Source organism: Pogoniulus pusillus, chromosome Z, assembly GCF_015220805.1.
Source record: "Pogoniulus pusillus isolate bPogPus1 chromosome Z, bPogPus1.pri, whole genome shotgun sequence".
Taxonomy (NCBI): Eukaryota; Metazoa; Chordata; class Aves; order Piciformes; family Lybiidae; genus Pogoniulus; species Pogoniulus pusillus.
Window position 1 is genome coordinate 11,954,017 of NC_087309.1, and position 12,572 is coordinate 11,966,588.

Genomic DNA, 12,572 nt, shown 5'->3' on the forward strand with positions numbered 1-12,572 from the left:
CTGTCACTGCAGGGGGTAGCATGTCCACCCCATTACCTTCACAGTGCCAGCCCTCCCCTTGCTCTGAGCTGAGAGATTGAAGGGTTTGGTCTATCGGTTTGGTGGGGTTTTCTTACTATTTACAAAAGACTAGATTCTGTAAGCACTCTCACAGCATCTTCACCCTGTGTCCAGCTCCCCCATATCAGTAAGGGCCTGGAAGACAAGTGACGGTGTGTTATCTGGGGCTGATTCTCCACTCCTTCTAGTGAAGGAAATCAGGTCATTTCTCCTCTTGAAAGAGTATGGCCAAAACCAGACTGTCATAGAATCAAGCAGGTTGGAAGAGACGTCCAAGATCAGCCAGTCCAACCTAGCACCCAGCCCTAGCCAGTCAACTAGACCATGGCACCAAATGCCTCATCCACTCTTTTCTTCAACACCTCCAGGGGCAGTGACTCCACCACCTCCCTGGGCAGCCCATTCCAATGCCAATCACTCTATCTGGGAAGAACTTCCTCCTAACATCCAGCCTATGCCTACCCCGGCACAACTTGAGGCTGTGTCCCCTTGTTCTATTGCTGGTTGCCTGGCAGAAGAGACCAACCCCCACCTGGCTACAACCTCCCTTCAAGTAGTTGTAGACAGCAATGAGGTCCCCCCTGAGCCTCCTCTTCTCCAGGCTGCACACCCCCAGCTCCCTCAACCTCTCCTCATAGGGTTTGTGTTCCAGGCCTCTCACCAGCTTTGTGGCCCTTCTCTGGACACGGTCACTGCCATCACTGATACTTAGCAAAAAGCCCATTTTGGACTTTGGCCTTATGAAAAAAACCCAGACAGGTGTTGCTCTCTTCATGTAGTCACATTCCTCAAAGCACTCAATTCAGGTAAAAGGCCCCACAAATAAACAATGCCATAATTCCTTAAGCTCTTCTTTCCTTTTTAAAATATAAAAACCCTCTCATTAGGAGGGAAATTCTTAAGGAGGAACATTTTATGCAAATCAACACTCTTCCCCAAAACAAGAAGTTTGTTCCACTATGACTAGAAAGATGTTTTCTGGAAGTCACTGTGTTTTCTGAAGTTAGCCAATACTAAAACCAGAGCCTTTTTTCCCTTCCCATTGGCAGTGCTGTGAGTGCTGGCCTCACCTCACCATGCAGATGAATCAGTCTGATACCACTGCACTGAACAAACAAGTTACCAGAAGCTGTAGGTACTTGGATTTTTCTCTGCCTACCAAAGCCATTTCTTTGACGTGCTACTGACGCCATGGTGGCACTGGGGAAAGCCCAGATGCTGTCAGAGAAAATTACCTCCCTAATTCCTGATCCAGAAAGGATCTGGATGTCGTGACTTGATCACACTTCTTTAGGGAGCACAAAGGGGAAGGTGCATGCTGAAAATTGCCCTTAATTGCTGCCACACAGCATGTGGCAAAGGTGGCAGTGCTTGGACCCCAGAGCAAAGGCAGGTGGCACAGTCACGGTACCTTGACCTGAGCAAAGCATGATAATGACCCCAGAGAGTGATGGATGCCAACCTGGGGCTGTGCTGTGCTCTGAAGCCCCCAGGCAGGCATTGCAGCAATGTGACAGAGGTAATATAGGGTGCTATCCAGATGGCAGCTCCGAGGCCTCTTCACTGCCTTTATTTAGTGATGCTGAAAACAACTGCTGCCTTTTGAGTTTTGCAGCTGGATAGTTCCTTGCAGGAAGGTGCACTTGCCCTTCAAGCAATAGCACTGGCAGAGAGGAGACAAAGGAGTGGCGCTTCCACCATCCTTTCCTGTGGAGGAGGGGACAACGGCAAAGACCATGTACTATGAAGCGCATAAACCAGTTTTATTTGAGGTTGCTGCCATTTCATGGGATATCTCCTGTTGCTAAAGGAATGTCATCTGCCTCTAAGCTTTCAGAGGATTTGCCCACTGGTGAGATTTGCATTGCAAAGAGACTGAACCTGAGAAGGGAAGTGTGGCTTAATGTGACCAGTTTTCTACACCATCATCCAGACAATACGGTGACGTACTTGGGTAAAGACCCTTGTTTACAGTTGTGACAGCTTTTGGGACTGTTACTCACTGGCAGCCCTACCATCAGACAGTCGCCTAATTCATGGAAAGCCCTGCCAGACTGAAGGCAACACGTCACATCCCCTGCCCTTCCTGTCTGTCTGTGTTGCACCTTTACAAATGTGCACCATGCCCTCACACCATCATGTGTCAACAGGAGGAAAACAATAAAACCAGTCCCTTCCAGCAGCATGTGCTAAAAATAATGAACAGTATTGGAGACATTGTTTTTCAGATGACTTCAAAAATGTCCCACGTGTGGAGGGGAGGAGGGAGGTGCTGTCTGTTGTCTAGCAGCTTGTTTACGAAATTCCACCTGTGCATCAACTCTCAGGTGTGACTCTGTGAGCTTGCTGCAGGCACAGAGCAGATTTTGGCCGAATTGAGCACAGTGTGAATGCATCCTAAGGCCACACGTGTTGCTCTGGCAGGTACCCACGGGACATGGCTAATGGGGAGTGCTATGGGGTGGCAGGTCCAGCGGTTTGCTTCAGCAGGTGGGTTTGGTTTGGTTTTTTTTTGATACTGGGTGCTTGTCAGTGAGTCAGGCACCTTCAGACAGAAATGCCCTGCCCTGGTGATGGGATTTTTTTTTCTCCCTGCCCTTTAGGGAGGAGCGGATCACAAGCATCACGCTCTGGCTGTGACCTGGCTTGAGAGGGGCTAGTCTCAAGTCGGCACTGGGTGAGAGTGTCTAGATGTTTTCACATGGCTGATGACTCTTGTGAATATAGTTTGCTGTCTGAGCCAGCACCGTGCCCCACCTGTGGTTGCACCTGGACACCAGGCTGAATGGCCTTCCCAAGACGTCTTTGCTGATGTCCCCTGAAGCAAAGCTCTTCCAAGCCTCTTCTGGTGGCTGACTCAGGAAGAACAACTTCTACTTGCGGATTTTTTTTTGATACACTAGAAACCAAAGCCTTTGGCCAGGAATCTCTTCCTCTCAATGGCAGCATATGTAGTGGACATGGTGCTTTGTGTCTGTGAAGCCACAGAGAAGCAGCATGAGTCAGGGCAAAGTCTGCTGTCTGTGGTGCAGCAGGTGAGGATCTCAGGCATTCCAGTCCACAGACACATTTCAGTCTTTGCTTTCAGGACGAAAAATAAGCTCTGTGTCATTCTTTTGCTGTTCCCTTGTAGTAAACAGTGTAATTTCCCCCTCTTCCAAAACTCCAGCTTCAGCCCTCAGAGGAAGTAAAAATCTGACCATGGTGAAATGGTATATTCCTTTCTGTTTGCACCCAAGACAAAACCCATGGCTTGGATGTCTATCCTTCACTGACTGCCAGGGATTTTCTTCCTCAAAGCTGTAGCATTTCTGGTAGGGGTAATGCAGCCCCTGAAACCACCCAACTATTCTGCAAAGAGTAGTTACTAGAAAATACTAGGATATAGTTATGTCTTGTTCCCCTTAAAAGAAGATGTAAAAACCTCATCACCCAATGCATAACTACTGGCACTCTGTTGCTGCCTAGGTGCATGTCTGCTGACTTGAACTCTGGAAGGAATTTGTGCAATATAATGACATATTCAAAATCCACAAAAGACCACTGGATTATAACAATGACTCTTTTATTCTTTTCCACAAACATTTTATATTTATTACCTCAGCCAGAATGCATGACACACATACACAGAGCATATAGCAAAACACCTGACCTGCATCCAGAATAGGCCTTAAGAAAAACTAACTTACACTGATGAAGTCACATAGAGGAACCTTTGCAGAAATAACAGAAGGAATCCAAGGGCAAAATCAGCAAATGCTTGCTAATATACTGGCACTGATATCTTGCATCTAGGTCATTTTTCCTGAACTCTTGGTGAATGCTAGCACTCTTCACAATACTCAAAAGAAACACAAAAACATTTCACAAAAAAAAAAACAAACAAACACAAATAGTCTTTGCAGATCTAGACAGAAAAAATACTGTAATCCTGATATCCCCATCATTTATAAAGACACTTTTTATACAGAACATTCATGTGTGCTACAGCTGAAGAACTGGGCAGGCTCAATGAAGCCTGCACCTTGTTTACTACTGAATTCCAAAGCAGCATACACTGAGCGGAACACTTTTCTTCTACTACATTTGAGCTAATGCTTAATTTTCCTGAGTCCCAGATAGGCACAATCATTATTTAGTGATCATTCCACCATCGTTTGAGGAAGGCTCCAACAAACTCAGGGCAGCCTGTGATGAACTACTTTGTCAAGTTGCATATGGTGCTAGCCTGGGGAGCTGGTGTTCAGATGAACACAGACTCCTTCCACTTCATTTTTAATACCTGAAAAAGCAACCCCTGTGCATATGAGGAAAATATGTTACTTTGAAGTATTAAGGTGAATGACAGCTATTCTTGAAACATCATGTTCTCACTGAAAAGGCTTTAGAGGAGGAGGGAACCATACGTGTGGCTCAAGCCAACAGCAAAGTTCCCAGTAATGCCCTTGGGATGGTGTTAAGTCAGCTCCTATTTAGTCAAATCAGTGACAAGTAACAGCCATACACAGTTGCTTGCGACAGTGATCAGAGTTATATAATGACAAAGGCATATTCAGAAGAGATAAACCAAAACATTAGTTGTAAACACAAGTAAGAAGTCACTGCAAAGCATGAAAAGAATGTTGTTGCAATAGAACCAGAATTCATGAAGTGCAACTATCCAGCCTTATGTACAAGGTTAGTTAGGAGAAGGAACTCTGACCACTGACTTAAGAGGTAGCTACGAAACCTGTTCAGCTTCAGCTGTTTTCCTGATAGCTTGCATCCACGAAAAAATACTGTTTAGGCTCATGTCTGACATGAACTGACTATCAGAGAACTGACTCCTGTTTGCCTGGATGGCAATCAGTATGTGTTATTAAGGTCTTTGAAAGTCACTGAAGGGTAATAACTCCTCAGTGAGATAGGCATAACACATCACACTGGACGTGCTACAGTGTCTTCCTCATTCCAGAGTTGAAATGAGGTTGCCATCAACTGAAATGGAAATAAAGTACAACAGAAGAAATTTCACTGGTAATTATAGTTAAACATTCACAAATCCAAGCCTACTTTCCTGTACAAACTGTAACATTCGATTCTATTAATATTATTTCTTCAAAGAGAGGTAGTTGCTTTCTTTGAATAAATAATGTTCTCAAGAAGATCTGAGATTCCACTTGGATTCCTCTTTTAAGATCTACTGACAAGTTCATTTGTTGCTCATAAAGACAGCATACTTTATACAGTACTGTTACATTGTTCTCGAAAATTTCTTTGTAATATTGAAAGAATCCTTCCACCAAACACAAATACCTTAATATCTGTATCTATGTAATACATATTCATATATATCTTATGTCAATGCTATACCAAACTATGCTCCCTTCAGTGCTGCAGGAAGTATTTCCTTTACCATCAGAAAACATTGCTTTCTTCTAGTTAATATTATGCATTTTAATGCCACGTTTTAAACGTTTCTTCATAGTATCTTTTAAGCTAACAAGTAGCATTCAATTAATGTCTCTGTTAAACACTCATTTCATACACATGGGGTGCACATATTTATACTTTATGTATCATATGTATTTATATGGGCTAGAACTATTCTACATCATATTAATTCATAGAATTGTAGGTTTTAGTCCACAAAGCAACACCCTGTAACAAATAAGCTTTCAATAGACAGTAGTTTTCTTAACTAACAAAATAATCCCACCACCAGATCCCCTGTCCAGCAGAATCCACGCTGGAGAAATCAAAAGCAGTCAGAAACCGAGCAACTGGCTTTTGCATGATGACACACACAACCCCAGGTTCCGTTTGTTGGCTTTTTCCTGAAGGTGGTCTGTGCTCCTCGCTGAAAAGTGGCTGTGGACCACGAGGACCAGAGGGCAACGGCACAACCAGGCTCCTGGAAGCGTTCTCAGGCCAGACGGAGGGCAAGTTCCGTCTTGCCCCAAGTCTCACCAGCGCGTGGCAAGCGACTCTGCCCATCGCTATCTCTTTCTCCACCTGGCATTCCTACGCCAATATTGCTATACCATTCTTCGATGTAATCACGTTGCAATAGCCATCCTTCAGCGGCTACAGGCAGCAAAATGCAATCCAAAGAGCTTTCTTCGTCTCCCAGCGAAGTCTCTTGTTTACAATTCACAGAGCCAGGGTCTTCCCTTGCTTCTCTGCGCGCCGTGTCCGAGAAGACGTCACGTCTCTGGGCAGAACAGCTTTGTCAGGAGGTTCAAGATCTTTTGCCTCAGGTTCCACTTGTCGCCGATCCTGCGCAGCTCCAGGGCACACTCCGCCACCACCTCGCGCTCTGCAGGGCACACGCACGGCCGTCACCACCCGCAATGCCCACCCAGATTCGTGTTTAATGTCACTACTGTACATTCCAATTTCTCCCTTTTTTTCTCAGAATGACTCGACACCCTCCCGCCCCCTCGCCGCCTCTACTACAAGCAGCGGCTACATCTCCCTGCCGCCGACTTGCCTCCACACGGGCGGCCGCATCCTGTTGCCCGCTCCGGGTGCCGGTGCCGAGAAGGGGCCCAGCAGAGAAGCGTCGTGTTAAATCCCCCCCCACACACATACATCCCCTCATCCCTCTCCCTTCACCCTCCAGTACCTGAGGGAGCGGCGGGCGGCGCTGTCTTGCGCAGAGTCCTGCCAGGCATCATCACGGCGGCGGGGTACGATACTGCTCGGCTCGGCACGGCGCGGCACCACTCGGATCGGCAGGGCACTGCCAGGCAGCGGCGGTACGACTGCGGGCGGACGGGGCGGAGCACTGCCCTAAAAGCTGCTCGGCGGGGTTTTCCCCTCGCCGTGACGTTTGGAAAGCGCGCGGGAATCCCGCCCCCTGCCGCCCCTCTCCGTCACCCCTCCCGGCGAACCCCGCCGGGTGCTCGGCGGGCGGCCGGGGCGTGCCGGAGCGCGCCGGGGCGCGCCCGCTCGGGCAGCGGCGGCAGCAGGGACCCCTTCCGACGGCCCCTGCGCTGCGGGGCGCAAAGAGACGGCGGGGCAGGGTGTGCTGGGACAGGCGGTGGAGGATGAGGCGTGCTTGAGGGAAAAGAAGTGGAGGCGTGGGGTGATCTCGTGGTGGCCTAGGCGCAGTGGGGGGTTAGGGTTCTCATTTGCCTGGGCAAGAAGTGTCTGAGAGGTGGAGTGCACTTGCACCGAGCAAGGAGGCATGAAAGGGTGGATAGTGCTTGTGGTGGCGATAGAGTAGTCGCGGGATGCTGTTGCTCTTGTGCTGAGGAAGGGGTAAACGGAGGAAGTGTGCCTAAAGGGAGAGGAGATGGAGGTGTAGGGTGGACTTCTGCTGGGTCAGGGGAGGTGGAGGGATAGCTTTTACATCTTCCGGGCAAGAAGAAGCAGAGGAGTGAGGCAGGCTTGCGCTAGGCAGGGGGAGATGGAAGGTTGAGCTGTGCTTGTGCTGGTGGTTCAGGAGAGATGGAGGAGATTGTGCTTGTGCTTAGGAGGAAGAGGTAGAGAACGGGGTGCACTTGGACAAGGAGAAGAAAGGGATGGAGTCTGCTTGTGGTGGGCAAGAATACATAGAGGCTTAGATCTGCTTGTTCTTAACCAGGAGACATTTCTGACACGGCGCTTTATTATTATAAACAAGGTGCTGGGGAACTCAGCCTTGAACAAGTCATAGTGAAACAATCAAGCCCGTATCATATGCCATTTGCAACTTAGGACCTCCCTCTGCTGCTGGATCCTGATCCTACTCCACAGCAACACAGTGACACGGCTGACATACACTGTGGCATGCTCACCTGCACTTACTGTAAGTTTAGATGAAGCTTCTTGCAAGCAACAAGAGCTGGAATTAGAAAGTCACCCTCGTGACTTTGTGATGGTTGCACGGTCTTGGCAGAGCTGCCAGTCGTATGTGAGTCATTCATCTGCCTCCTGTCTCAGAGAGCTGATATTTGTTGTGGTGGCACATAGGATGAACCTTTGTTTTTAGGGGGAAACGAAAACAGCTTGAAGTAAAGAAAACACAGATGGGCCAGACATAACAAAGAACAGATTTGTGGGTGAAAGCCAGTAAATGCCCACTTCTCCCATCAAAACACAGGTTCAAGCAGGAAAAGACACCATGGTGAAATACAGACTCAGAAAGGGGCTGTGGAGAAGCAGTTCTCTGTGGGATAGCTGTGAAATCAAGCATTTGGAAAAGCTACTGGCTTTGAAGTATACTGTAAGAGTCAGAAACTCTTTCCCCTGCATATGTGCTGTTAGCAATGGCACACCTTATTTCCCTCCCTGCTTGGGAAATGTAAGCCCCATGGATACTTGGCAGAAGGTAGCCAGCACAATGGTGCCATAGGGCTGATGCGGGAGAGGCAGTGGTGCTGACTCATGGATGGGGCATTTCTCAGTGTGAGAGGTCCAAACAAGGGCTATGGCTGGATGAGGCTTCTGCATGGCTGCTCCTGAGTTGGTAGCTGGGCTGCAGTGGGCACTGGCTTTGGTAGCATACTGCAGTGTGCTCTGCTGGGTTGTGACCTGGTGTTAGAGTGTCCTAGGTTAGCTGATTTTGAGAAGATTCATTCTTAGTCTGTCATCCTGCTGTATAAAACCTGTATGGCACGCAGGATTATTTAGAATCAGAGAATGTTTTGGTTGGGATGGGACCTTTGAATGCGATTTAGTCCAAATCCTCTGCAGTGAGCAGGGACAGCTTTAACTAACCAGATCAGTTTTCTCAGAGCATTATCTAAGCTGGCCTTGTATGTTTTCAAGTATGGGGTTGATACTACCTCTCTAGGCACTTTTGCCTGACTTGATGTGCTTAGGATTGCATTTAAGCTCTCGAACACCTCTGTTTGTAACCCAGTCCAGTTTGGGGAGAGCTGCCCTGTGGCCATATTATTCCTGTTACACAACAAACTTTCTTCAAAAACAAGTTTGTTGTTTTTTACATGGCAGGAGGGTAACTGAACAGCTTAGGAGCATGTCAGGGTGCATGATGTCACCCTTTGCAGTGGAGATACTGTGCTCTTCACCACATGATGCATAAGGCTGCATCTAGTGCCTGCTCCATGACTCATGGCAGCCCATCCAAGACACCAGTGTTGGGGAGTGCTTACCAAGATCTCTGCGTGCCCCCGGTGCTCTGGAGCACTCAGCACGCCCAAGTGCAGGGAAGACACTGACAAGCTGAGGCTTCAGGGAAGAGGGACACAACAGTGCCTTGCACTGCTGGGCGTACATGTTGCTCATTTAAGCAGAGACAGGAATGACCTGGGGCTTGTTATTTTTTTTTTTGTGCAAATTTGAAGAGAGATCAAATACTTAGGCAAATTGTGTAAATTACTGTTTCTCTAATAAGGGCAAAACCAGATGAACTCCGACTCTGTCCTGCTTAGCGACACTTCCTCACTCAAAAGGGAGATGATTATTAAAGGCAATGTGTCCCTGTATCTCTGCAGCAACAGAGGGCCTTTGTTTTGAGCATACATGGGAGGGGAAATGCCTTCCTATCAGAGGAACTGGGCACAAGCCATAAGGACAATAAAATTGCTGGCATTCATTTATTAACTTTATTTTATCTTAAAATAGTAATAGGGTAATAAGAATGGTGGGGGACTTAAGTGTACAGATTGATTTAACAGACCCATTTGTGAGCTGGAGTATCTAAAGTTCTTATCTCCCTTGTTACTGCAGTGGTGTAAGGCAGGAAGCTCCACTGTTTAGAAAGGAGCTGACTTGCATCAGCTCTGGATCTGGTCCATCTTCCCATAGGGTTTTACTGGTGTATGAGGGCCTTACTGCTGTACAAGCAGCACATAGAGGGGCCACTGCAAATTACAGGATTGCACAACAAGGGCAGAGCACGAAAAAAAAAAAGTCCACTGTGGTTTCGAGCCATCAGTGAGCTCTGACTTTTTTTTTTTGTTTGCTTGTTTCAGTTCTCTTAAATAAAGCAGTATAGCTGTGGAAAGCACAGGCCTCTGGGAAACTGCTCAACCGGAGCAGCCACAAAAGCTGTTTCTTGCTGTGGTTCCACCAAGCACAACCACAGGTCCCCAGGTGGGCATATTCCCAGTGAAGAGCAGCCCAAGGAGCAGCCTTCCAGTTTACTTCTGTTCAACAGTATTTAAAATTAGTGCCGTTACACAGATTTCACCAGAAGGGAGAATCATCTTGGGATAACATGCCCCAAGCTTCAGTAGTGTCTGGGAGATGTGGTCTAACATCTTACTGAAGGCCAGTGTTAGAAGGACTCGGTATGAATAACAGAAGTGGGCAGGCGCGCTGAATGGAAAGCGAATGTTGCAGAAGCGAAATCAAGAGCAGAAGAGAAGGGAAATGAGCTGTTTTTTTCCCTCTGAACTCAGTTATTTGTGCTGAATCAGCTTCAAGCTGGTTTTGTGCTTCACTGTAAGATCTCAAGCAAATCCTTGCTTATTGAATTTTGTCTTCTCCTCTTCCCAGGGCTGCTTGGTGTTGACAGCTCTTGTGTTAACTGAGAAGCTGCTTGTTTCTCTCTCTCCCTTTTCCTGTTTCTGCAGACCGCAGAGTTGGCAGTTCCTGTTGATCCTCATGGGTCCCAGCGCCTGAGCAGGAAACTTGGCTCTCTTGTCAGGAGCACAAACCAAAGGTCATTTTGGGAAAGCACAGCAGGGTGTGGCCATATCAAGCCACTGAGGGTAGTGGCTTTGGCTGCCTTTTTTTCCCCTTTTTTTTTTTTCTTTTCATGTTTCCTTTATCACTGATCTCATTTGCTCTTCTCTGGTGCCTTCTTCCAGGGATCTCTCTCACTGTTACAAGTAAATGTTCATAAATCCTCAAGCTTTAAGCATTAATATCAATCTCACTTTTCAAGGAAATGGTTTTGCTTTGGATTAGCTATTTTCTGGTGGCAACTGCATCAAAACTTCGGCCTCCTGCAGCTGCTGCTCCACTGCCAGCACCTCCACTATGGTAAGGGGTGCAAATTCATATAGTTAATTGCAATATTGCAGCCAATTCAACTTTGAGTTGCTGGTGCAGATCCAGCACCAGCTAGGAAAAGAAACTAAGGCCTGCCTGCACGCTGCTCAAATGTAGTCTCTACTTGCACAGGAATTACCTGCTGATTAAATATTACCTAGTGCCCCTGCCACTAATTCTTGGACTGTCTCTAAGCTGTTATCTCTCTCCTGCTCCCCCATAAAGCTCAAGTGTATAATTTTCTCAGCAAAATGTCAACTTAAATGGCTTGTGCATGTAACAAACTGTGATGGACTATTACTGGCAGAGGAGGTGAACACCCAACTTTTTGGCTGCAACCACCTCTGTGCCAAACAGGTGGCATTAATTAATTATTTCTAAAATGCTTCTGAAAAATGTTTCTGTGCCCATCAATGCCAAGGTGGGAAAAGGAGTTCTCTTACTGAGAGCAGTACCATTTTATTGAGCCTCTCCCTGATGTTGCTGGAGCGTAGGAGAGTTTATAGAATCATAGAATCAGTCAGAGTTGAAGGGGACCACAAGGATCATTTAGTTCCAAACCCTCTGCCATGGGCAGAGGCACCCTACCCTAGATCAGGCTGCCCACAGCCTCATCCAGCCTGGCCTTAAACACCTCCAGGGATGGGGCCTCAACCACCTCCCTGGGCAACCCATTCCAGCTTCTCACCACTCTCATGCTGAACAATTTCCTCCTCGTGTTCAGTCTGTATATCCCCACCTCCAGCTTTGATTCATTCTTCCCAGTCCTGTCACTCCCTGATAGCCTAAAAAGTTCCTCCCCAGCTTTTTTGTAGGCCCCCTTCAGGTCCTGGAAGGCCACAAGAAGGTCACCTTGGAGCCTCCTCTTCCCCAGACTGAGTGACTGCGTGCTCTTTAATCAAGGAGTAACTACGAAGAAACTTAACTGATTTTCCCAGGTCATAGGTTGTTATACAGTCAATTGTAATTTAGGCAGGACAGATTATCTGGTGAGCTGAATTTTCTGCAAAAGCAGAATCAAAGACACTTCAGGTGACTCCTTGTCAGGCCCTTCCTGGTTCAGCCTATGGATAGTCACCAGAAAGCTTTTGAGAGAAATCAAACGCATGTAAGAGTGGGCAGAATTCATCAGGCAGTTTGTTAAGTGGGTTTTAGCACTCATGAAGATGATAACATCCTCATAAAAGCCTGTCTTTTCAGCTGTTATTCAGAAGCAGTGGATGTTAGTAAAGTCAATATTGGCATAGATTGCTGTTTATCAGGCTGGTAGAGTATCTGTTGAAGAGCTCTGCTCCGTGGGCGTAGGTGTCTTTGCAAACGCCAAGCGTTAGCTGTTAGCACAGCTGCACCATCACTGCTGGGTTTCTGTGGAAGTCCTCCCTTGGATGGTGGCTATGGTTATTTTCTGTCTTGCTATCTTTGTGAAGAATTTGAACGTGCTCCATTTCTGGAATTCTTTATTGCTTGCTAGCTTGCTAGATCTTTTTCAGGCTCTGGCTACCTCCTATTACCCCTGTTCTCCACTCCTCCTCTGCTCTTTGTCATGGTTTTTGTGTATGCAGCAGGTGTGAGATTTAAAAAAA

The 12,572-nt window shown here is 47.1% G+C and overlaps 1 protein-coding gene across 1 annotated transcript; it reads right to left on the reverse strand.

Annotated features, from left to right (window-relative positions):
* Positions 1 to 3,608: 3,608 nt before the first annotated feature.
* Positions 3,609 to 6,757, reverse strand: PMAIP1 (phorbol-12-myristate-13-acetate-induced protein 1). Its single transcript, XM_064176713.1, has 2 exons — positions 6,668 to 6,757; positions 3,609 to 6,358 (listed from the first exon to the last, which is right to left on the reverse strand). The coding sequence occupies exons 1-2, from the start codon at positions 6,717 to 6,719 to the stop codon at positions 6,246 to 6,248; spliced, it is 165 nt and encodes a 54-aa protein (XP_064032783.1). The 5' UTR covers positions 6,720 to 6,757; the 3' UTR covers positions 3,609 to 6,245.
* Between the last annotated feature and the right edge of the window lie 5,815 nt (positions 6,758 to 12,572).